The 24,673-nt window shown below is 47.8% G+C and overlaps 3 protein-coding genes across 6 annotated transcripts in view; 2 read left to right on the plus strand and 1 right to left on the minus strand.

Moving 5' to 3' along the window:
* Positions 1–10,150, plus strand: part of MNAT1 (MNAT1 component of CDK activating kinase) — a 113,631-nt gene extending 103,481 nt beyond the window's left edge. The window contains exons 8-9 of one of the 2 annotated variants that reach the window (XM_072337732.1): positions 8,953–9,105; positions 9,195–10,150. In XM_072337732.1, the coding sequence (XP_072193833.1) occupies positions 8,953–9,073 (121 nt within the window). In that variant the 3' untranslated portion in view covers positions 9,074–9,105; positions 9,195–10,150. Of the gene's footprint in view, positions 1–8,952 lie in introns of both variants that reach the window. The other variant, XM_072337731.1, reaches the window with a different exon arrangement.
* Positions 10,151–11,988: 1,838 nt separating this feature from the next.
* Positions 11,989–17,775, minus strand: TRMT5 (tRNA methyltransferase 5). 2 transcript variants are annotated; one of them, XM_072337946.1, is made up of 6 exons: positions 17,680–17,711; positions 17,297–17,470; positions 15,410–16,059; positions 14,909–15,033; positions 13,350–14,001; positions 12,438–12,725 (listed from the first exon to the last, which is right to left on the minus strand). In XM_072337946.1, the coding sequence occupies exons 1-6, from the start codon at positions 17,682–17,684 to the stop codon at positions 12,661–12,663; spliced, it is 1,671 nt and encodes a 556-aa protein (XP_072194047.1). In that variant the 5' UTR covers positions 17,685–17,711; the 3' UTR covers positions 12,438–12,660. The 2 variants fall into 2 exon arrangements, with proteins under 2 accessions (XP_072194048.1, XP_072194047.1); XM_072337947.1 differs by lacking the exon at positions 17,297–17,470 and having other exon boundaries at positions 11,989–12,725; positions 17,680–17,775.
* A 32-nt stretch (positions 17,776–17,807) lies between these two features.
* The window catches only part of SLC38A6 (solute carrier family 38 member 6), a 36,296-nt gene continuing 29,430 nt past the window's right edge, over positions 17,808–24,673 (plus strand). For both annotated transcript variants that reach the window (XM_072337680.1, XM_072337681.1), the window contains exons 1-4: positions 17,808–17,984; positions 18,056–18,177; positions 18,456–18,529; positions 22,066–22,118. In XM_072337680.1, coding sequence (XP_072193781.1) covers positions 17,841–17,984; positions 18,056–18,177; positions 18,456–18,529; positions 22,066–22,118 — 393 coding nt within the window. In that variant the 5' untranslated portion in view covers positions 17,808–17,840. The remainder of the gene's footprint in view (positions 17,985–18,055; positions 18,178–18,455; positions 18,530–22,065; positions 22,119–24,673) is intronic.

A 24,673-nucleotide genomic window follows, 5' to 3' on the forward strand; every position in this document is an offset into this window, starting at 1 on the left:
ATGATTCGTTTTTTTCCCCATCAGAGGTGATTTCTGCAAATCCTGGGGCAGTGGTAAATGCATTTTCTATGTCGTTTTCATGCACTTCCCTTTATGGTGATGGGAAGAAAGCGATGCTTTTTAATCCTTCGAGTCCATCCATAAAAGATACTAAAAATGGAGGGGAAAAGCTGTGGGACGTCCCGTCCTCTTCCTGGAGGTGGTAGAGGCTGAGCGCTCTGCTCACAAAGGGTTCCGGTTTGCTTCATAGCTGCATAATTTGCACAGGGCTGGTTTGTTAGGAATCTCTTTCATGTCTTCTGCTCAAAAAGAAACGCGGTTCATCAATATGGATTGCTGGCTGTGCACCGGGGGATTTACGGTATGAGGTGGGGTGTGAGGAAGTTGGAGAAAAAGGCAGAGGGTGAGGAACAGGGGGGGAATTTTGATCCCTAAAGAAGAATATGTATATTCAGAAGAGGACTTTCAGAATAAAAGTTGCATTCTCTCTTCTTGCCTGCACAGGAGATGCTGTATTTCAGGAGCTGAACCCAGGGAAATGTCCCCCTGGTTACAGGGAAGGTGTGGTGATGTTCTTTAGACTGAACTTGCTCTGTCTCTAAAAGACAGGTCTGTGGAAACAGCCCTGACCCAGGTAGCAGACTTCAAAACAATGGTGTGATAAGAGTAGTTAAAGATACGTGTGCTCTTCTGGTGCCCTTTGTCCTAAGCACAGCCTGCAGGAGGAAAGCACGGTTTTGAGGGGAAGGGGAAATGAAAAAACTGAAGATCGAGCCGTGCCGAAACATTTCCACGATGTGTTAAAGCAAGTGACTGTGCAGTTATGGATGCGGTGGCTTATTGGTGCTTTTAGCCTTTAAATGGGAAAATATGAAATTATAGCTGAGAAAAGTCCCTACATTCAATGACATTCTTCCCAGGGTCAAATATGAGCGGAGCCTGACTTAGTCATAGACTAAATGTAGCTGCAGTTCAGCAGTCCCAGGGTGAAATCCATACCAGCCATGCAGAGCGAGCGCTTTGCTGGATTCCAGCTGGGACTGCAGTGTCCTTGTTACGCGGCGGGGTTGCTCAAGGGTGTCAAAGTGCTTACTTGCAGTTGTTGGAGGAGTTTCTGCGTTGGCTGATTGATTTACTGGATCTGGAAGTTCAGACCTGGAAACCTGAGCGAGGGAGAATGCCTGGGGTGGTGGTGGAGGGGGCCGGGTGTTGAGAGGACAGACAGCTGGCAAGTGACCTCGGGGGGATGACAGATGGGGGACCAGGTGCCCCTCCGAGCCCTCCTCACTGCTCCACTTGTGAGGGCACGGCCTGCGGAAGTGGCTGGCGCTGAGGGAAGGCTTCCTGTGAGCAAGATAACCCTTTCTAGAAATAAACATTAACCGTTTGTTCCCAATTAGGTATGCTGGGGTGGTGAATCCAGGCGGCTGCTTGGGAAAGGATTGAAGCAGAAATCAGTTCAGATGGAAGGAAAAACGAATCATCCAGATGGTGGTGGTTGGGTGTGTTTTGGGGATGGCGTTTGGATGCTGGAAGCAATGCGTGGTGAGCAAGGAGGAGCAAAGTGTTTGCACGGCATCATCAGTGCAGGTTTGTGACCAATGTCTGTGCAGCCATTAAAAATGACTTAGAGTGTTACAGAGAGGGCTGTGGGTGTAAGGGAGCCCCCGAGCCAATAAAGAAGGCCAAGTCAACAAGTCGCTTCCAAACTAAAGGCAACTGGGAAGCCTTTAGTTTTCCTCCACGCAGAGGCTTAATGTGTTTGCAGGTTCTGCTTTCCATTTCCCAGTTTTATTTTAAAGCATTGTGTGCTAACATGAGGAGAACGTCAGAATAATCACCGTCTTAGGTTTGCCCTGTAACAGCACAGAAATTCGTAAGCCATGCCAACTTAATCGCGCTGGGAATACGGTCTCTTTCTCTCAGTTTGCTAATTGATGGCTGTGGGGTGCTCTGCCTGCTTCAGGCTTTTTGGGTGTTTGTTTTTAGTTCCGAATTCAAAACAAACAGCAGTGTGACCTCGATCAGTGCTTCAGCTTTTGAAAGTACTTTCAAGATTTCCTGCGTAGGCTCGGATGCCCAAGTTCACCACAAAGACAGGAATGTGCGAGCTTGCACTGCTATTTACGTTTCCTAGGGGTGAAACAGTGTTACACCTTGTCTGAAGTGCGGCTGTCCAGTCACATATTAAGAGGACCTGATTAAATGTGACATTTGGTTATTATCAGAGTAATTAGAGTGTCATCCGTGGTGCATTCTGTGCTCATATGAAATGCAGAATGGTTTTGTCGAGCACGCTCTGGATTTACATACACGAATTCTTGGATGTAAGTCTCTGACTTGTGTAGCTCCTCGGTGGAATATGAGCCTAATTGTGCTTTAACATTTTTAACACACCGTCTGCAGGTGTAATTGGATTTGTGGTTCCTTTGAAAGTGAGACTAGATCAGCCTGCACTGTATAAGGGCGTTATGTCCCATGGCAAAGTGCTTACAGTCTAAATATAGGCTTTATGTCTATAGTACCTGATGGCTGCAGTCTTTCTCCATGTGAAATGGTGACTCTGAAGCTGCTGCCATTGGGGCAGGACCCTGCGGTGGGACTGCAGGTCTCTAAAAGCAGCTGTAGCAGCAGTACCTGCAGCAACCAGAACAACTGAGATGGCCTTTCCTCCGTTCCATCCCCACTAAGTGCATCAGCTGCTCAGTGGGAATGCTTCTTATCTGGAGAGTCTGGATTTCATCACAAAAAGGGGAAGTGTTCAGGGAAAACAATGTGGGAAAATTTGATTCTGTTCTCTTCCCCCCTGCCATGAGTTTGTGTTGTGATGTCTGAAAGAGGCTGCCTCCTCTGACTTTGTATCCTGCAATCTAAAGATATTTCTGCTGCAAGGTTCACAGTTGATCTCACCAATGTCATGGATAATTTGTAATAAAATCTCTGATAGAGGTCGTTGGCTGCCTCTTACAGTTTATATGTGTGCTCCACCATTAAGCGAGGAAAAAGTTTACGTGAAACATCAAATTAAAGTGCCTTAGTTTCTATGTTAAACACTCCAGAGATCCTTTTATAGGCCCAGCGGCAGCTTTGTGGTGAGGAGGAGGAGCAGTGAGCTCTGTGGACCTGCTGCTGGGTGCTGCAGGGCTGGCTGATGCAGCAAGGCACGCGTGGATTCGGGGTCTGAGATGTCTGCCCTTTGGTAGAACAGACTTTTCAGCCTGGTAGACTGAAACTCCAAAGTGATTTTTCGTAATGAAGGTTTAACATATGGCAATGCAGTGGAGCCAATTGGCATCTGATTCTGGGCTTGTTGCAAGATGAGGACTCTGATTTTAACTTGTTATAGAAGTTGGTTGGAGTTTCTCTCCTAGAGTAAAGGGGAAAAAGTAATAACCATCTCACTATAGATATGTTTATTTCAAAGCAATTCATAAGATCACTAAGGTTGGAAAAGACCACTAAGATGGGCTGAGCCAGCTTGTGGCATGGAAAAGACAATGACTGTCATGTTCCTTTCTTTGCGCTGGGTCTAGCACTCATCTGACACTGTGGTAAGCAACTTCAGCTGCCTCAGAAAAGTAGCTGAGGTAAACAGTGTTATTAATAATCAGCAACCACACCAACTCAGTGAGCTGAACCTGAACTGGTGGAGCTGCTGTCTGCAAATGGAGTTGAAATCTTGCTGAGGTTTCCTGGTATTTATGGTAGCTCACTGTTGTCTGTGGCCGTTCTTTTTCTGCAGCCAAATTTGTATCGTGGCATGTAGGCTGACTTTTCCTTGTACCCCTGTGTTACGGGCTGCATTTGGTCTTGCCCCGTTGCAAGACTAACAGGTGACATAATCTGGTTAAAAATAAGTGTTTTAATGTCTGCCTTGGGATCTGTCCCATTTGGACCTTGCTGCACTTAGCAGTTTTTAGGCATTCACACCGATGGCTGCGATTGTGTAAACAGAACTATCCAGAGGCATTGAAAAACAACAGAAAGCCGTGGGTTTTTGCAGCTGGGGGGCTGCCTGCCTGCTACTCCAATTGGAGTAATTAAAACTGTTACACCGCGTTGATCAACCCAATGCCATCTTGGTTCCTGGAGGCAGCCCAGGACTTACTCCTTTCTGGTGAACAGTTTTTCTCATTCAGCTCTACAAGAGTTTTTGGTCCTTGTTGTCCTGGGGGGGGCAGGAAGAAGTGCAGCTGCTAGAAGCCTGACCCTGGGTATGGTGCAAAGCCTGCAACAGGGATGGAGCTGGGCCTGCAAGGAGCTGATGGTTGCCTTACAGCTGGGTTGTACATTGCAGCAGGCAGTGTACAGGCTGGACTTTCAAACACCAGTGACAGCTGGTTTGTTTATATAATCTGGATGTAATGGCAGACCCCAAAGAGTGTTCAAATAGATGGAAGATGGCTTTTTGACTTGTGAGGACTTGGGATCAGGTGTGTAGTGAGTCTGTGCATGTTGAATTGATATTCCGGACTGCTGCTTTTATCATCAACCTTGCAGGTTGTGTTTTTGACCTTGTCTGAGATAGGGAGGGCAAAACTGCTCTTTTCTACTACCTAGCAGAGGGCTGTTCCTGAATGAGTTTCCCAGGCCCATTTAATGAAGAACAACGATGAACCTGGTATATTTTGTCAACAAATTCTGCTTTGGTTGTGTAGGTCACATCCTAGAACCAGTTCAAACCAAGACGAAGGTGAGTGAAGAGCTCAGTTCCTGTCTGCTCAGAGGCTGTAGAATAACCCAGGTCACACAGCCTTCAACAAAGAAACTGCCCAAGGAAAATCAGTTTGTGCATCTTCTGTCTGATAGAAACCCCTCTCTTAAAGAATACTCTAAATAATGCGTTGATAGCTTATTTTGGAGACTTGGTCAATATGGAGGAAGTACTGTCTCAGGAAGAGTCAGGAATGCAACATATGCTACTACTTTACTAATGCTTTACACAGTTTTCCAGAGTAGTATGTATTATTTAAATGATGAATCTGGAAAATATCCCAGGTCTAACGTCTGCACTGTTACTTTCTCTCCTGGATACTGCAGATCATCAGATGAACAGTAAATCTGTGCCGTGGATTACAATTACACTATCTTGTCTTTGTCAAACAACTCAGTGATCTTTCATGTCTCTACCTCCTTAAAACGTCTCACAGATTAAAAGAAAAAAGGAAATCTGTGTGCCAAACACACACATACCTCCAGGCATCTGCAGATACACCAGTGGGAGTATGTTTGTCTCGGTCAAATGGGGGTGATCATGTGAAATAGCCCCAAGTGCTTATGCATAAGGGGTGTCTGACTGGTGGGTGGAGGGAAGTACAGTGGGTTTTGGTTTGTCATCTGGGTAGTATTTTTAGCTCGGTTTGCTTGTTTGATTGCACTGTCTCCAACTTCCCTTGGATGCTTCTGAAGTTTTTAATGAGTTTCGGTAAGACTTACAAGTGGGAGAAGAGCCCCAGAGATGCTCCCAAAGGCTTTCTACATGCCAAGCGCCACCAGGGGGGAGGAAGGAAAGCCAGAATGTGTGACCCCCACAGAGGGCGATGCAGGTAGAGCTCAGCAGTCTCTTTGCATGGGATGTTCTAGGCGAACCCTTCCACTTGCATCACCCCCTAGAAAAGCATCAAAACTTGCATCTTGGTCTGTGGGGGCTGCATTGAAGTGTCCATAGCTGTGTTCAGTCCAGGTAAATGGGCCAAGCTTATCCTTTTCTTACTCCTCTAATGGTGAATAGGGAATGATGCTTTGCTGGTTCCTGTGGTTTCCCTTTCCTTGGGTTGCAGAGCACCTGGTGGGGCCCAGGACAAGACCAGAATGGGAAGAGCAGCACGAGCAGCCAGCACCATGTTTTCTCAGCAACCTCCTCTGGGGGAGTGAATTGAGAGAGCTCCCATTTCCACTTCATGTTCAGTCAAGATCCATTACAGAAGGTGTCTTCTTTGTACATTACTTTCACATATAGAATCACAGACTGGTTGTGTTGGAAGGCAAGAGAAAAGCAAGCACCCCTTTAGGAGCCAAGCTGTCTGAATTGGCTCATCTGTGCTGTGGTGGGAGGAAATGCGATGCCCCATCCTCGCCAGCATCAGGTGGCTTAAGCTGTATGGGAACCACATACTGGAGCGTGGTGAGACCGGAGGAGATGCTGAGGTGATGAGAAGGACGATGCAGGGTGATGCTGTGAGGCTCTTGGTGTGACTGGTGAGCAGAGCAGGAGGAGGCATGGTGGGGGCTGCTCAGACTGGGACCACTGAGTGCCTGCAGCATCTCAGCCTGGAGGAAGTCAGGCAGTGCAGTGAAGGCAGCCTTTGAGCAGTGAGAGCATTTGCCAGCAATCCCAGCTGCTTCTGTGTGGTGTCAGGTCCCCCAGCCTTCCGAAGCAGCAGTGCAGGGATGCAGCCCGCCGGTGTGCTGAGTGCTGCTGTGTGCTTCTCTGGCTGCTGCAGTTGTTCTGATGAAGTGACGGTGACACGGCCTTGGGAAAACACAGAGCAGAAAGGAAGCCCAGCCCCAGCAATGACCAGCTTGGTGCTGAGGCTGAACCAAGTGCAAATGACACCTTCTTCCCTGAATACAGGAGCCTTTTTTTCACGTGGCGATGAGAAACTGAAGGTCAGGAATGAAAGCCCTTAAGGCTCATGAAGAACAAAATATGATGTGTTTTAACCGATGTGAAAGGTTAATGGGGAAGATCAACATCCAAGGGCTGCAGCGAGGGGAAGGGGCCTGCTTGGGCAGAGCGTGACTCGGAGTGCCTGCATTGCAGTGAATGGGAAGTGTGAAACCGTGGTGCAGGGAGCACAGTGCTGCTTAGCCTCGTTCAGAAATAATAGCACAGGCTTTTCTGTTTTTTAACTTCAGAGCTTAGTCTGCCCTCGGTAAATACGAGTTATGTTAAAAAACCGAGCGCCAGAAAAAAAACAAACCTCTCTTTTCCTGGTTTCTGCTTATAAGATTTACAGGTCCTTAAAATAAACCTATGAAAAACAGACCCAGTGTGCTGGAATTTGCTAACTAGTCAGAGCAATTACCTCCAGCTCCCAGGTCCTAACTGAGCCTGACTTTTGGAAACAAGACTTGGCAGGCGCTTCTTCCTGGTGCTGTTCTAAAGGTGCAGATGAAAAGAGTTGCTGACCTCTGCCAGAAACCCCAGGAATCCAGTTCAGAGAGACGCTGCGGCGATGGGCATGGCAGGATTCAACAGCACAGATGGGGATCGGCGTGGAAAAGCCGTCGCAACATTCCCTTCTCATTGTGGGGCTGCAGCGTGGCACATTCTTTGCAATTGCCTGGTGCACCGCAGTAATTAAATGGGTCAAGAGCATTAGGTTTAGATACTTAACAGGAAAATAAAGACCTTACTTGTCAGCCAGCAGCACGTCGTGCTTGTGTCACGGGAGCATGTTGCCCTAGGAAGAGCTGATGGGAGCCTTTTTGGCAAGAAGGGTCCCGTATTGCTTTGCAGATCGTGTATCAGTTAACTGGAAATGCTGTAGTATCTGTAAATCAGGGCTTGTTGCTGTTACTACCCCAACTTTGGCTGACCTAAAAGAAGGGAAACAATAGACTCTGCCTCTCTTCCTTTAGTGATCTATTAAAAAAGTAACCAAAAGAGGACCTGGAGATGAGGATGCTCAGGGGAGACCTTATAGCTCTCTATAACTTCCTGAAGGGAGGTTGCAGTGAGCTGGGGGTCGGCCTCTTCTCTAGTGTCATTAGTGATAGGACCAGAGGGAATGGTTTCAAGCTGCGGCAGGGGAGATTCAGGCTGGACATTAGGAGGTATTACTTCTCATAAAGGGTGGTCAGGCACTGGAATGCACTGCCCAGGGAGGTGGTGGAGTCACCGACCATGGGGGTGTTCAAGGGGCAGTTGGATGTTGTATTGAGGGACATGGTTTGGTGGGAGCTATTAGTAATAGGTGAACGGTTGGACTGGATGATCTTTTAGGTCTTTTCCAACCTTGGTGATTCTATGACTCTATGAAAAATGCACAGCCAACCTTGGTTAATATAGAAACATAAAATAATCCCTGTTTTCTCTGGACCGTTCTGTACAGAAGTGGAAAGTAAAGCTTGTGCGATGAAAGAAATGTGATAGAAGTGCAATCTGTCTGCGATGGGAATTGGTTTTGTAAGAGTCTCTGGTTTGGAGGGTGGAGGTAATTTCACACCAGTGCTTGGGAGGAGATTGTTTGGTACCGTCAGGATCCTTCATTATTCCTGGCTGGGGAAGGAGCTCCTGTTTCCCACAGCAGTTGTAAAAGGCCTTGGGGAAGGATGAGATTTTCCTCCAAAAATTAAAGAGACAAAGTTTGTGCCCTGGTGCCAGGCAGCAAAACTCACCTTAGTTCAGCCATCGTGGGCAAATTGTTTCTTGCCTTTAGCATCTCACCAACGATAGCTCAGCAGTGTTGCTCGTGTCGGTGTGTTGTGGTTATTGGGTGCAAGAAATAGTTTTTAGCTGTAATTAATCATTTTGAAGTAACCTCTTTTTCTACACATTTATGGCATCAATGGGTACAACTGTTTATTATGTCTTACCTATAAAACCTGACCTGTTTTATATACTCTTTATGGAAGCGGCGTATAGTTGTAAATTAAAAGATGCAACTGTTTTGGATATTTAACTGGTGGTCTTGTGTTTTCCTGCCAGAAGTGCAGCTGGTTTAGGTTTCTCGGGATAGCATTATAAAGGGCTGTATGTGTTCTGCAAGCTGATGCTTCAATTACCAAGCCAGAGGTGGAAGGACTTCCCAGGACCTACACTTACCGAGTGATGAATCACAACAGCTCTCTGAAACTCAGCAACTCACGCTGCAAAGCAGTTCTCATTTGTGATGCGTTTTATCTGGCGTTCAGAATGTGAGAGATTCTGCTAATTGTGTTAGGCAGAGCCCCCTGCCTTTTATTATGCTTCTTCCTGTGCTAACGTAATGCTTCTCACTGTTCCAGATACCTGAACCACGTACGAGCCGCTTCCCCACAGGATCTTGCTGGGGGCTACACTTCTTCCCTTGCGTGCCACCGAGCCTTGCAGGATGCTTTCAGTGGTCTCTTCTGGTTCCCCAGTTAGCCAGCATACACCAGCTGCAATAAGGGGACGAGGTGAGGAGCAAGATAAGGCGGCAGAGGTTGGTAAAATTGCTGCCATCGCACAATGGCTTAACTGCAGTCACTTTTCTGTGTCAAACCAGCTGTGTTTCAGGGCTAAAGGAAGAAAAACCAAACCAACGAAGTCTGCACCAGGGCTTTGTAAAATGGTAGATGCATCTTTGTGGAGCGGGGAAGCTCGTTAGTCATGTGGCGCTTTGCTGAGGGAGGCTGAAGCAATAAAGCCACATCTAATGGAAGATGTGAATAACTCAGCTGCGTGTGTTTGAGGCTTTAAAAAAAGGATACACTTGTAAATTTCTTTAAATAAATCCAGACTTTTTAAGTTTTTAAAGTTCGTGGTTTAACTCTTATTGCAGGGTTTTATTTGCACAAGCGTTTAAATGCCGTTTCGATTATAACATTTAGTGTCAATATTCGAGCCTACATTTTCTTCCCATAAAACTGCCTTCCCCAGTTCAGACAAGGGGGTTTTTCCTCCTGTCAGCTGGGCAAGACGAGGAACATGGAACTGTGCTGACACGACTCTTGTGTCGGATCCTTCCTGTTGTCACTCGGTTGTTACCTCCGTCCGGAAAACAAGCCAAGTTTTAGCTGAAGGTCTTTCCACCGTGCTCCTGTAAGGCAGTCAAGGAGATCTGTGTATACCGCTGGTTCCTTGAAGTAGTCCCAGTTGGTTTTGTTTCCTTAGCTCTGTTTGCACCTCCTGTGCCAAGTGTGCAGGAGCTTCTTTTGGCAGGACCGTCCTCCCCTTTGGCTGCTGGGACAAACCTGGCCGCTCCATTTGCTGCTCTCATGTATCCCTTCCCCTCGCTCATGCTGACTGCAGCAGGAACAGGGTCCTGTCTTGGCATGCTTTCCCCATGGGTATGGATAAACTGCAGGAGACTGGAAGCCATTCAGGATAACGTGTGCCTTTAGAGTAAAGCCTGGACCACTTTTTATGTCATCCACGACTAGTTGTTGAATACTGCTCTGAGGAGAGTACTGACCAAATGTATTTTTTTCTGAGTTTTAATAAAGAGAAGAATAAGCTCCATTCCAGACTCAGTGCTTCCTTTATGAAGGACAGGGGAGGGAGATGCCAACATGTTCTCTTCAAGTCCTGTTGTGCCAAGTGTTGCTGACAGGTAATGCTGTGTGCGGGGCTGAGGTGTGGAAAGGCACAGCCTGCTGAGCGCTGCCTGGCCTGGAGAAGGGAGTGCTTGGGCTGGGTGCTGCGGGCCTCAGCTGTGTTGGAGACCACTTGTACACTTGTCGTAGTCTGGCCTTGAGCGCTTCTTTCAGCCTTCTGTCCACGAAGGCTCTGCTTCCTTTCCTCTTGTCTGTAAGAAGGCCTGCGAGTTTACATGTCCTTGATGTACCTGTTCCTCATCTCACGGCAGATGGCTGCCACTGCTACCAGATCTGCTTGCTGGTTTCCCTGGCAGCCAGAAGCTCTGGCAGCTCCTGTGGGATTCAGCTCAGGCCGCTGTCAGGCCGTGGCAGCAGCCAGGAGCACTGTGCTGTTCCGTGCTAACCCGGACCCAGGATGCACCTTACTGAAGATCCAGTTTCCATTCAATCTGTTCAGCCTCAGCTTTTTAAGCTAATGAACGCAGAACTGCACAGGTGTGCTGATAGGTACCGCGTGCTGCTGCCACTTGGCTGCACGCTGGGTAGCTTTTGCTATTTAAATGTACAAGGTGTGTACGCAAAAGTTGGAGCTGCGCACAAACATGGGAAAAAAAACACCCTAATTTTGAGTGTAGTTAAATGTAATCCATTCACCTGCATGTAAACTCAAGTCATTCTGCTATAGCATATAATCCTTCTGCTGAGCACTAAAACTCTCCCTGCCCTGAGGAATTTTGGTCACGTACTGAAAATCAGCGTGATGTAGGCAGCAACAAGGTGATCAGAGCCTTGTTTCTCTCACTGCAGTAGTGCCAAGAAGCCCCAGGCTGGGACTGTGAATCAACAGACACAAAGGGCTCTGCATTCTGTCAGTTACAGCTCACGGAGTTGGCTCAGCTCACTGGGTGACCGCATCGTGCCAGGATGGTCAGCGCCCTCATCGCCACCGCGGCGTTTATGGAGAGCTGTGACAAACAACAGCAGCTTCGCAGCGTTGGTGAGAAATGCAAAGAGCAGCTGGAGGAGGGTGTGCTGTGGTGCTAGGAAACGTATCGCACAGCAGCGATGGCGGCGTAACCTGGAGGCGAGAGTCCAGCTCCTGCTCTGGGAGGAGCCGTGGCTGGTAGGATGCGATGTGACTGTCACTGACAGAAAGGACAAATAGGTTAAAGTCGCTGTGATACCGTTTTACGGCCAGCGGAGGAATGCTGGCGCTGGAGTGGCAGGCCGGGGAAGCAATCTGTACAGCTGCCTTCAGATAGTATGAGTGAGTCATCATGGCTGTTTTCCCCCTAGTCTGATAAATGCAATCTAGCAGTAATCGGGCTGTGGAAGCCTGGCTGTATGGCTGAGGGAAAAGGGCTGTAAGGCTGTAACAGAGCCACTGAGCAAAGCTGATCTAGAGCAGCGGGCTGGTGAGCACTAGGACAGAGTGCGGGCCCCAATGAGGAGGGTGAGGGACATCTAGCAAGTGTTGCTATGAGTGAGCTTGGGCCGAAGGAAAGTATCTGAAACCGAGAGTGTGATGTGAGTTCCCTACCCAAATAAATGGTCTGCGGTTGACGTTGCCCAACAATAGTTTGGATAAGGAAGAAAAGGAAATTAAGGGCAATGCTTTGTTGAATCCCTGCAGAATACAAACAGCCAGTCAGGGATCATCCACAGGCTGCAACAGGGGTAGGGGACAGCTTGGAGAAAGAACAGACGGAGAGGAGAAAGGCTCACAATGAGAGGAGGACCCAGCAGCCACCTACTGGTTTTCAGTCCGGTGCTTGAACAGAAACGCGCCTTTATTCTGCAAGTGTGCAAATAGCATTAAGGTATGTCCTGTTTTAACTCTAAGCCAGGAGTCAGCTAAACCCCAGCTCAGTCTCCTAGTGGTAAAAAGCATTTATTACTCCAAAAGCAAAGGAGCTACACATGGCTACTGCTGCCCCAATGTACCTTAAAGGGTCAGCCTCTGAAAGGCTGCTTTGCTTACAGCAGAGCTGTCTGTGCCTCTGCTAAGAGTAATCCAGTACTCCTAAAGACCATTTGTCAGAGAGGATCCTATTCTGTGCTGTCACTGAGGGGGTTACACAAAGCATCCTGCTAGGTCCTACCACGTATTCAAATCTGTTCTCACTGCAAACTGCACTAAAATAACACAGACCGTCCCAGTCTGCGTTATGACAGGGTGTGAAATGACAGAGTATGACAATACGTTTTTGTACAAAAACAGCAACGTTTGATTTATTGCAGTAAGAAGAACAGAATCAGGTGATTGATCCCACAGTTAGAAAACAATGAATGCAGGAAGCAGCGCTCACAAAGGAAGGTTACAGCACACTGTGCATCTCTGCACCTGAGGTGGGTAACAATTGAAGGGGAGGACTAGAGGTAACCTAAGCACACCTGATGCAGACTAAGCAGTCGTTACCAGAACTCTGGTTTTCAGCTCTGTAAGCCTTCTTCAGTAACATCTTGGCAGGTACGCAGGCGCTTCAAGGCTGGTTTGTCTGGAAGAAAGTTGGAAAAGTTATTGAGTGTGCAGTAAATAGACAAACTGAAGCACAAGCCACGCAGCACACAGGGGACTGAACTAGAAGCAGTGAGCCCAAACACAAATGAAGACTGGTACAGCAATAAAGGGAGGTCTTTCCTTCATGGACTGCTGAAGAGGACTTTCAAAACACCTGCACTGAGCTGCATTCTGACCTGCATCTCAGCACAGCACAGAACAGCATAAAAATGTTTTGTGGCATTAAAATCTTATTAAAAGCTCCTTCTGGTTCATGTAACTGCAGATGGAAAGTCTCCCTATTCCAACTTGTCACACTGTGCCCAGCTCAGCGTCACTGAAACTGGTTTCTACAATAAATTAATGAGCGATTTGTTGGTCACTGAGGATATCTAAAGGCAAAAACTCTGCTTTATGGCTGTGGGAGGATCCTGTGCAGTCCCTGGAGGCTCCTGCTGGGATCAGAGGGGAGGACCGTGGTTGCTGATGGTGTGTGAAGCCCTGCAGCTGTGGCACACACACACTTGTGGCACAAGTGGCCCACGGGACTGATGAGGTGGGACCAACCTCAAGCAGCAGAAACGCAGCCTGAAATCCACATGCCAGAAGGATCATCCCTTACCTTCAGCAGGGCAGGGCCTCTTGTACAGCACGTCCGCTGGAATCTGGAAAGTTATGCACAGCATCTCCTTGTTTGGAGCAACGTTTCTAACCAGGTAAGTAGAGCAGCGTCCCTCTAGGGAGGCTCCCAGAGCAGCCTCAGCCCGTTCCTGGATGTCTTTGGCTGGGTTTTCATGTTTGGAGAAGCCATAGCAGTGCACTGTGGGGAGGACAGCAGCGCTGCAGGGCTCTCCGACTAAGAGATGCCTGAAAACATCCAGAAATTCAATAGCCAAAGCTGGCAAGTTCATGACTATATGAAAAGCTGTTTTCTGCTCTTTTACAAGTGTGAGCTCTTTCCTTAGCTCTTCTCTCACTGGCCCCAGGAGGAAGTCCCTGCCATCCATGTTGAATGCTTTTATTTTGCCGTCTACTTTGTTTAGCTTGCAGTTGTGCAGCAGCCAGCTGTAGGACTCTGGATTGAGATCATTTGCAAATACAACGCACTTTTTCTTTGCTGCTGGAATAGCAAAAGGTCCAATCCCAGCAAAGACATCGAAAAGGACGTCACCGGGCTTTAAAAGCTCAACGATACGGCCGTGTTCTGTGGAAAGGCGGGGGTTCCAGTAGACTTTGGCAAAGTCCAGTTCATATGTGAAATTATTTTCTTTGACCTGGAAGACAGAAACCTTTGGGTAAGTGTCTGTGTTCAAATTCCAGGCATGTTAAAGCAACATCAATAATGAAGACAGCTAAAAAATAAAAGGTAACTATAGACTGGCATTGGTCCCATTGATAGTATATGTGCAACGTGTACAAACAGGTCTGCTCGTCATAAATAGCCATAAGGAATGTTTCAACTGTCAGTCCCGATGGCTGACCTGCACATTTCTTAATCGCCAGGTGGAAGTAAAGCAACAGCTTAAAATGACCATAAAAAACAAAATCTGAAGCTTTTCATGGCTGTCTGACAACTCCATTATTGAAAGCAGATCTTGGGAAGATGCCTCAAACCCTCCTTAGCACTGAGCCTACACAATAAATAAGTGTCTGAGACTGATAAAGCACGAGAATGGCAGCAGTCAGCCAAACCCAGAGCCACTGGGAGCCAGTTGTGCTGTCTGGAAAAACACCACATTTTATCTCTCCAGGTGACAGAGTCTGGAAGCAGATCCAACCCCAAACTTCAAGATGACCCTCATCCTACCAACAGACCTAGAAACAAAGCGTTTCTTCAGACAAGAGCGCGATGCAATACAATACTCTCTCCACACCACTACACTGAATTGCGTGGTTCTGAAGTAACTTATTCCAATTCACTGCAGTGTCTGCTTTGCCAGCAAGAAACACGCTGACGTGTATTGGCATTCTTTAGTGTGCACTCAATGGTACACCAGATGGATGCCTAAGGAACTAATACCATCTGCAGAATGTTTGCTTGTCACTTCTGACTTGACAATTCAAATGCATTCCTTGGGCAAGGGAATGGCCTTCACGGTGTCTTCCCACCACAGCTCTCCAGTAGATGGCTTCAGGCTTTAGCACACCAAGTTGAAAGTAAGAGGGTTTCACGTCTTGTACCTTGGTTACCAGGTTGCTCTCTCCTGCAAGCACTTCCATTTGAAAATTTCTGTATGTGCTGTCAATGATGTTGGTTTTATTCACCACGCAGGTGATTCCTGGGTTCTTGTCAACTATAACCTGGCCTGAAAAGAGGACAGGAGATATTCTGGTTAACCTCTTAACTTTACGTAGAAGATAAAAGCACTGCAGTGTACTTTTACATTTATAAAAGCAAACATATATCACAACAGCCTCCCCCACAATGACTGCACACTATTGGATCTCAGTGAAGCACACACTTATCCCTGACACAAAGCTCAGCGCAGTGAGACCACAGTTACTGCTCAGAGGAAAGAGTTGTGTCTTCTGTGTACAGGTGAAGCATCAGCACAAAGCTATTTAATGTCAAAATATAAGGGAATAGAGTTCTTGTGAGTTCTCTTTGTACACGTCGTAGTTTTAATTGTAAAAATACCTTTGGAAATGAAATAACTTCTCTGATGAGAGTTATTCACCTACCGATCAAATGTCTGTAAGGGAGCTGATGGTCTCTAAGATTCAGGTGAGCGATGTGACCGACGCGGCTAAAGCCAGAGGTGACATCTTGGCCTTCGGGCAGGACTGCTCGCAGGATCTCGTCTGACTTGAAATTCTCATAAGTCAGTTCCAAATGGTACTTGGACACCTCGGGACTAACGTGAAGCTGCTTTAATACCTCTTTCTCTGACTCTCCCAATGAGAATTCCGGTATTTTATGAGGATCCAATATAACAAGTTTACTGTCCTCATCTTCTGGATCCTCAACCACTCGCTTCAGACCGGGTCTCTGCAATACCGCATGTTTTAGGGACTTCAGCAAAGTATGGACGATTTCTTTCTTTACTTTAAGAGCTGGAACAACGACCGTCCTTTTAAAAGCCTCTCGGTTGAGCAGCATCATCCCACGCACTTCAGGATGCGGCGAATACAGCTCTGGGTTTGGGTTACCCTGCGCTGCTTCAGGCATTGTGTGAATTCTCCTCTTCTGAACCACTGCAAAGAGTGCAGGTGTTCGGCCAGAACGCTGTGCCAACAGCATCCAAACAGCAGGAGATGAGGTATTTGATGCAGCTGTCCTATAATGATTAGTTTGCAGTAGTCTGGCGGAGTACCCAAATCGCCATAATATCCTAGAAGAGAAATCATTCATTTTATAGACATTATGTAACCGTTCCATTAAAAAGGCTGCAAATCATATGGATTTGCTGTTCTCTTTAACTAGAACTTCCATGTGTACCAGGGAATCCACAATAGTTTTGTAAACCCCTTTATTACCAATTATACACGACAAATTTCTGTCCTTTTGCAACCATCTTTTTGAACTTAACACACCGACTGACTTTAAGCAGTGAGATAAACCTCTCCTGCCAAAATACGATGGCCTCCCTCTATTCTAATAAATGCAGCATTCATCCCAGGAAGCCAAATATAAAACTTCTACTGTCTTGATCCTACTGCCGGATCCCTTCTGCCCCTGATAAATGCATTACCAAGCAGCGGTTGCTTGAAAACAACTATTAGCAACAGTGGTCACAGATGCTCAGTGGGAGTTTCTGCCTTCATATCCCAGCAGTATGGGTTGCACACAGTACTGCCTTTGCTCCATGAACCGCATCACCTGCCAGAAAGGCAAAGAATTAAATGGAGGATTCTTCTAGCATTACAGGGTAACATGAGTAATGGCTGCTCAGATGGCTGAACCATGCTCCAGAGCTTGCTCATAGGATGAGGACTTGAAAAGGAGCTCTGTGCTGATCCAGGCTGCTCCTAGACAGGAATGGATGATGCTGACAGCACTGGAGGCTGATGTTGTCCTGTCTACTCAGGCAGTTTGCCTTAAGGCTGGAGGATGAGGAGAAGGCAGCCATTCCAGTGGCCTGCACAATATAAGCTGACTGGATACGAGGAAAATGGTCAGGAAAAGTGGTGATGCAGCTGCCCAGCGAGTGGTGGGGTCACCGTCCACGGAGGTGTTCCAGAACTGTGGAGATGTGGCACTGAGCACGGGGGGGGGTGGGCTGGGGTTGGACTTGCTGATCTTAGTGGTCTTTTCCAGCCGGAATGGTTCCGAGTCCATAACACGGCTCCCTGCTGCAGGCCCTGGGGTGCAGGTGCCATGCCCTGGCCCTGGCCCTGCTCCTGCCCTGCACACCCCAGTGCTCCCCACCAGCTCATTTTCCTCATTCAGGCCTTTTGGCCCCACAAAGTTCCCTTCCCCGCTGACTCAAAAATAAACCTGCATTCATGACAGTGCTCTGGAGGAGGCAGGCTCAACTCAGAGGCCGGAGCATCCCGTCCTCTCTCTCCAGCTCTCCCCTTCCCCCCAGCTGAAGGCCGCTGACCCAGTTAGCACGGACCCCCCGTTACCAGAGCAGCCCGAGGTTTAATCTCCACCACGCCGGGCCCAACTGGAAATCATCACGGCGCCTTTTGCGAGAGGAACGGCAGCATCGGCTCTGGGAAGAGCTGTCTTCCCCCGCTGCTCCCAGCTCTCTCCTCCCCTCCCACAGCCACGAGCGGCGCCGGGAAGATTCCTTCGGGCTGAGTTAGAGGAAACAAGGAGGAAGGATGGGGGAGTGGCTACAGCCTCGGCACCCCGCGAGGCAGCCGGGCCAAGGAACGCGGCCCAGCCCGCCTCAGGCCGGCCGTCAGCCTCTCCCCGAGCAGGGCCCGCGTCGTCCCGCAGGCCGCAGCCTAGGCCGCGCGGTTGCCATGGTTACCGAACCCCCCCCTTCCATTCCCGCCCTCACCTCATGCCGGGCCCCTCCGCGCGCGCCGGCACCCGGTTACGTCATCAAAGCGCGCCGCCTCTAGCGCTGGGGCGGGGCTTCCCCGCTAACCCCGCCCCTCTCCCGCCCCGCCCCCTCCCTCGCCCCGCCCCGCTCCCCTCAGACCGCGGCGCCGTGCGGACATGGAGGCGCCGCCGCGGGGGGCCCAGCGGGGCTGGTACGTGTCCGCCCGGCGGCAGCGGGACTACGGACAGGGGGAGGACGGCGACAGCGACAGCGAGGAGGACGGGGACACCGCCCCGCTGCTGCCGGGGGCGTCGGGCACAGTGCGTGTGAGGGCGGCGGGCAGGGGCGGCGGGCGGACGGACACCTCGCGCTGAGCGCTCTGTCCCCGCAGGGCTCGGCGCAGCGCGGCTCCTCGTTCGGCCTCTCCGTGTTCAACCTGATGAACGCCATCATGGGCAGCGGCATCCTCGGCTTGTCCTACGCCATGGCCAGCACCGGGCTCCTGGGCTTCAGGTGAGCTGTGGAGGAGCGGGGGGGAGCAGCGCGGAGCGTGCGGGCTCAGCTGTTCGCTCAGTGTTAGAGATAGGGCTGCCTCCGTGCTCCCTGTGCTTCGTGCCTTGTCTCACCCCGTGTGCGCTCTGTGGAAGGACCGTGTGGCTCCTGAATGGAAGGCACCAAATGAGGAAATCCTGTCTTGTGATTATCGGTTTTTTCCGCAAACGGAGCGTTTTTAAAGATAGAAAATGCGTTGTTCCGTGGGAGATACTCACGTGGGTACGTTGTGCTTCCAGCATCCTGCTGCTGATGGTCGCCAGCCTCGCGTCTTACTCCGTGTTCCTCCTGCTCAGCATGTGCACGCAGACCGGTAAGTGAGGGAGCTGTCCCACCGCCATCCATTGGGAGCCTTCCCTTGCCTGCATTACGGATCACAGAATGGCCCGGGTTGAAAAGGATCTCAAAGATCATCAGCGTTCATCTGACAATTGCCATTTGCCATTAAAAAAGACCCCCGCCGTTTCAAAACGTCTCACGTGAAAAGTAAAAAGCCAAACGAACTGATTTATTCCCAGTCCTGCCCAGCTGGCTTCTCATTGAATATCTCAGAGCGCACCCGGCCTGCTCCCAAGAAGGCAGGGCTCGTATTTCCCCACCAAAATAATTTTGGTGTGTGGTTTTCTATACGCAGCCTCGGTGTTGCCTTCAGTAAGCAGCCAACTGCCGTGGTTCTAATTGTAACGCACACGTATCCCTTGTTTGAAGTGAATAGCTGTCAGATTTTGTTACGTTATAGACTTCGCAGATGTGTGTTCTCACAGCATTTCTGATACTTGAGTGAGTAGTGCAGTCCTTGCTTAGAAATCACACTGCTTTGACAATGTCCAAACAGGAGGCCCTAACATTTGAGTTCTGGCCTGCTGCTAATGTATTAATCCTTGCTTGTTTTTAATTGCTACTGAACACCTGGCTGCTTCCCTGAGTTCCAGCACACAGGGGCCTTGTCACAGTGGGAAGGCTCCATCTCTCCCAGGAACCTGGTTGTTGTTTCCATCTCATTTCCTTTCCCCTCTTTTCAAAGGTGATGGGAGAAAGCTGCACTCCGTTCCTTGCAGTCTGTGCTTCCTGCAGCACTGTGCTCTCTGATCATTGCTTCTCAATTCTCCTTAGATCTGCTGCTCCTGTCTTCACCTACTGAGTGATCTGCTTCATGCCTTCCTTAAAAATCTTCTTCAGAGGTAGGGCGACTTCTGTGTGTGGTACTGGCTGCTCAGTGATTTATGGCTTGCTGGCGTTCTTCTTTCTTTCTGACGCTCTGCTTGTTAGAGAGGAATCAGAACCCGGGATAAACAGCTAGAAAGATACATATTTAAAAAGAGAAATTGAGATAATTGAGATAAATATTTCTTGGTGATGTTTGCTCACCTCTTAAGTTCTGTATATTACAGGCACGAGATGGTATTGTGTTGTTATCTGGTAAAATAATAGGAAGATATCCTTGCAAAGATCTGCTGGGGGTACTGTGAAGGAAGGAAGGTGGGAAGCTGGGCTTGGAGACCTAAATACACCAGCATAGTTTAACTCCTTGTTTATTTATTGTCAAAAGCAACATTTTACCCCCAGGATGCACTTTAGAAGTGCTCACAGCCAAAAGCAAGGAGCAGCCTTAAATGATGGGGTGAAGTAGTTTCCCGGTCTGAAATGAGCACTGTGTGGTCAATAAGTAGTTTGCACGTGGGGCTGGTGGGCATCCTGGCTCTGGAGCTACACTCAGGTATCTCTGCTGCAGTTATGGCTGTTGTTTTGAGGGGGTGATGGTGATGATTTTATCCACTGTAGTTCCTGTGAACTCCTAAAGTAAGTAAGTGCACGTTAAATAGATTTTCCTTGGAATATCCACTCTAAAAAGGGAGATGTGTGACCTTTTAAAGTGAAGTAAGTGTAAATACTTCCAAAGTAAATCACTGGGTATTTTAACGTTAAGCATGCGTTCATCTGTGAACAGTGTGATAGTATTAAGCTTAACCCACAGTAAGGGATGGGAAAGTGATGTTAGTAGTTCTATATTGAAAAAAAATGAGCTAGGAAAAGGCCACCTATAAAACCCCTCCTGAAAAGGAAGCTGTAATATTAATTCCATTTCAAACAGAGCAGAATTTAACGTGCGGGCTTTGAAGTTGTCGTTTGAAAACAAGGATGTGCCTTGAGTTTGTAAGTGATGTTGGTCCGGGGTGGCTTTGAGCAGGTCAAATGGTTTGTGAGGCCGAATGACTTAGAAAACAGACAGTGCCTTTGGGTTGGGGTTGGGTTGGACAGCGTTTCCTCCTGGTGTGAACCCAGTGCTACGGAAGCTGTTTCAGGGTTTGAGGTGGCAAAATGGTCTAAGTGGAGGAATGAGGAATTTCAGAGGGATGTCCCGTGAAGTTTCACGGCTGTTTGCTTTTATCCATTGGGAGCTGCTCGTGAGTATTGCCTTTGCTTTCCTCACCAGTTTAACTTTGGGGTGAAATGGATGATTCCCATTACTAACATATAAGAAATGAACCCAGGCAGGCAGCATGTATTTCTGGTTGTTGTGTTGGGTGTTTTGATCCATGTGTTTTTGAAAGTACCAAAGTAATGTGATTAAGTATTAACGTGGTTAAGTATTAACGCTCCCTCAGTGTTTGCAGGGCTGAATTGATTACAAAACCAGAATGACTACAAAAACTCTTCCAAGGCTTCGTGTTGCTGCTTTGGAATTCTGTGCAGAGCATATTTGTTCCCATGCATTACAAGCAGCTCTCAGATATATTTAACATTTTGCTCTTGTTTGATGCCATGGGGATGGCCTTCTAAAATGCTATTTATCTGCTGCTAACTGCTTTATAAATCTAAGAAAAATAGAGGGTGAAACCTAGAAATAGACAATTAAGTGTGTTAAATATTGCAGCCCTGGTATGGAGCCGCCTCCTCCCCCAGCCCTGGATGTGGAAGGAACAAGCAGCAGGAGGAGCAACTGTAGCCCACCAAGTGGAACCAGGGAAGGGGAGGCGAGCATCAGGAGGGCTGTGTGCTTTGGAGGGTAATTTTACCCTTAGAGGCACTTGGAGCTCTGGTTCGTTCTGTGGAGCTTTCGTCCTTTTGGTGTCGTTAGAGCTTCTAGTAGCAGAGTGCAGAGCAACAAAGAAGGCTTCAATATGATTTCCTCCTTTCTGAGAAGGGATCGTTCTGAGTTGTTTTGAGTGTTAGAGGTGAGCTCTGGCTGCTCAGGAAACCGCAGGCTGTTGTGGTGTGATTAGTTGGGAAAGGTGCGAGTAAGGGCAGGCTGCTTTGCTTTGCTTTTACCCCTGCTTTGGCGCACTTGGTTTTGTTTGTTGCTGTCTGCTTTTTGTAACAGATTGCAGCCCAGGAAGGCATTTACCTTCAGCAGTCTTGGAAGTGAGGAGCGCTGTGTTTTTGAAAGCTGCCATCATGGTGATTGATTGGTGTTTATGTTCGGGGAAAGGCACGTTTCTCTGACTGTCCTCGCTTAAAAGCAAGCATGCACTTAAGAAATAAAATCTAGAGATAGCTCGCCTCTCATTCGTGAGTCTAATGGCAAAGTTCTTCATCTGTGTTGCCTGCAAAACTCTCTAGGAAAGGCAGTTTGCTCCCAGTGCAGTGCTATTATTTCTTATAAGGCTGGTTTTAATGGTACGTTGAAGTTCTGGTGAGTCTGAATGGTCGGGTGGATATTTGGTAGCAAGAACACATGCGTTTGCTGATGCTGTTTCGTAAGTAGGCTGTGTTATAAAATAGGCTCTTAATCGGATCCTGAGCTGTGCTCGTTTATAGAGGGGAAAAAATAAAAAGGCAAAGCTGGAGCTCTTGGGTGATTTTTGCAGTTAGGAATATTTTAGCTTTTTTCTTTCTTCTCATCCACAGCTGTCACCTCCTATGAGGACCTCGGCCTGTTTGCGTTTGGATCAGCTGGAAAGGCAAGTGTTTGTCAGCGCCGGTGTGTCTCCTCTTCTTGCTCTCCTACTTCTTACACACAGCTGTTCATTGCATAGCAAAGGGCATAGGGATGCAATCTGTGTAACTGCTCAAGTTCTGATATTGTAACAAAAAAAAAATCCTTTAGTTCCCAAAACCAACAACTTCCTCCCTTTCAGCCAGTGTGTTGTGCTGCGGAAGCACAAAGGTCGGCTAGCTGTCTAACAGACACTTCTTACACCCAAGGTTTTGTGCTCCTTTCCTGCCCACGCGTTCCTCTTATGACTGCATTTCCCAGTGCCTGCTCGCTTGCTTTGCACTCAGGTCAGCTCAGCCATCCATCACAGGTTGGTCTCGGTCCCATTGCACCGTTGCTGTGAGCTGTTTAGAGACTCCCTGGTTGATTTACTGCTGCTGTTGGAGGTTCTCGTAGAGCTCGACAGTGTTTGTCTTTCGTGCAGTTTCTGCAATATAAAGAAATGAATGTTTCATGCATGTTCATTTTTGGTGTACGCATACTCAGCATGTGAGTCATGCCATTTTAGTGATGGGAACTGAATCTGTTTTACTTGCTGGACAGTGTTGTCCACTAACACGACGTACTAATGATGAATACTGTGCCTATAATGCTGTGACTACTACCCCCTGTGTCATTTTAGTGTCTCTAAAAGCAGGTTTGACCACACAACTGCAATTTCAATAGTTTTCTTAAATAAAACCCAACTCTTTAATTGAGATCTGCTTAACAGACCAGAGTCTCACTTCTATTTCTATGTGAGAATTAAAACTCGGCTGTTAGGTGCGAGCTGCCATTAGCATTAGCGAGCAGATAATGAGTGCGGTGTGTGAGATCGATATCTATTGAGCGGAGTTAAGATGCCATCACCTTCAACAGATGATTTCATACCTTGCTAATATCAAGATTTATCATCTTATTTTCATGAAGAGGGGCTGTGTGATGTTAACCACAACCCATTAGGTGCAGCAGTCATAGAAACACAGGGCTTAAGGAGATATTACAATGTGACTGATTACCTCCCCCCCACACTTCTCTGCAGCGCAGGGATAAACATAGGGATTCATGGCAGATATTTGTTATTTGGTGGATATTCAGTGTTATCCAATGAAGGAAGGTATCACTTGGGTTAAGCAGAAAGCCGGAGGTCACCAAGCCTTCCTGGAGGAGCCCATGTTTTTCTGCAGCACTGACCTTTCTCTGTGGAAGTATCTGTGATGTTCGTATATCTTGATGAAACAGTGGAATGCAGGACGCTGGCTGAGAACTTGCCAGGGATAAACAAGGTTTGCCGTTGCTGCGGCTGCCACTAATTGTTTTATCTCAGGCTCTTTTCTCCATTTGCAGTCTAATAACTGTAAGCCGTGCATTTGATCTCTGCTTCCTGCGTGCATTGCTTTTAACTGGTGCTATTGATTTTTAGACTCTCGTCGTTTGTCACGGTCATTCTGAATTCCAGTGCTGCCCCTGAACTTCTCTCAGCTCGGTCGGGCACAGATCGCACAGTTTTTGCTTCTTTTTGGTTTCTTTGTATGTTAAGATGTGCCGATTCTTCCCTCATCCAAGCCATCCGCTACTGATAGTCAGAGCACTGTAGGATGGGGCTTGGACTTGCACCCTGAACTGCTGGTAACTGCTCCTCCAGTAGAGCAGCCCTTCACCCATGCAGTGATTTCACGTAGTAAACACTTGTGTGACTCGTGGGGCTGCAGATGGAAGCTTGCTGATTCTCCCTCTCCAAAGGCACGGAGCGTTTCCTTCCATCTGTGACAACTGACAACACGCTGACGTTCAGCTCGTTACAAACCCGGTGTGCTTCTTTAACTCATCGACTGGGAAAAGTGGCAACTCTGCTTTCAGAACTTACTTGAAAACAGAAATGTGGTTTCCTGCCATAACTGTGGCTTTTTTTTTTTTCCAGCGTATTTCCCAGGCTGATTTCTGGTAGTAGGAAGGTGTTACTACGTGCTGGTGTACGGCACGAAGGACCGTATCACTGTAGATGAGGGCACTGTGTTAGATCTGAGCTGAAATGAAAACAGTGGGGAAAGCTTCACACACGACTGCCAGGCTTTTATCAGTTGGGAGTTAACAACTGTTTAGATTCAGTCAAGTGTTTTTATTGCCCTACGATCGTCTCTATATTCTATGTTAGTCCTATATGAGTAATAGCAAGCACAAAAATGTCTGCCTGGTTTATAGGCTTAAAAGAACGACGTCTGTGACTGTTAATATTCATAGTTATATGGAGCGAGGAATAGGTTGTATAGATCATCTCTGCTATCTAAGTGCCTTTTCAGAGGCAAAGGATGATTTTCCTTTCTAGCTGCCTGACATGGACGGGAAAGCACCTCCATGATTTTAAACCTACTCTGCAAAACAAAGCTTTGCCCTTTAACTACTCATGTTTTGTCGTCTCAGAATGAAAATGCATTTTCCGTCAGGGGTTGCTTTGCTTTTATATTCATTTGAGGTTGGTTTCCATGTGTTGAACTCGGTGAAGCAGAAGATGCCTTTCCTTTCAGTACTGGTTGCTGCCTT

Source organism: Excalfactoria chinensis, chromosome 5 (assembly GCF_039878825.1).
Source record: "Excalfactoria chinensis isolate bCotChi1 chromosome 5, bCotChi1.hap2, whole genome shotgun sequence".
NCBI classification, from domain to species: Eukaryota; Metazoa; Chordata; class Aves; order Galliformes; family Phasianidae; genus Excalfactoria; species Excalfactoria chinensis.

What these genes read in the sequence shown, in the direction of transcription:
- TRMT5 (XM_072337946.1), bottom strand. An exon ending in TTAAACCTCGGGCTGCTCTG is followed by an intron (nt 16,060 to 17,296) that starts GTAACGGGGGGT and finishes TTTCTCTTCTAG; the next exon opens with GATATTATGGCGATTTGGGT. An exon ending in CCCTTACAGACATTTGATCG is followed by an intron (nt 15,034 to 15,409) that starts GTAGGTGAATAA and finishes TCCTCTTTTCAG; the next exon opens with GCCAGGTTATAGTTGACAAG.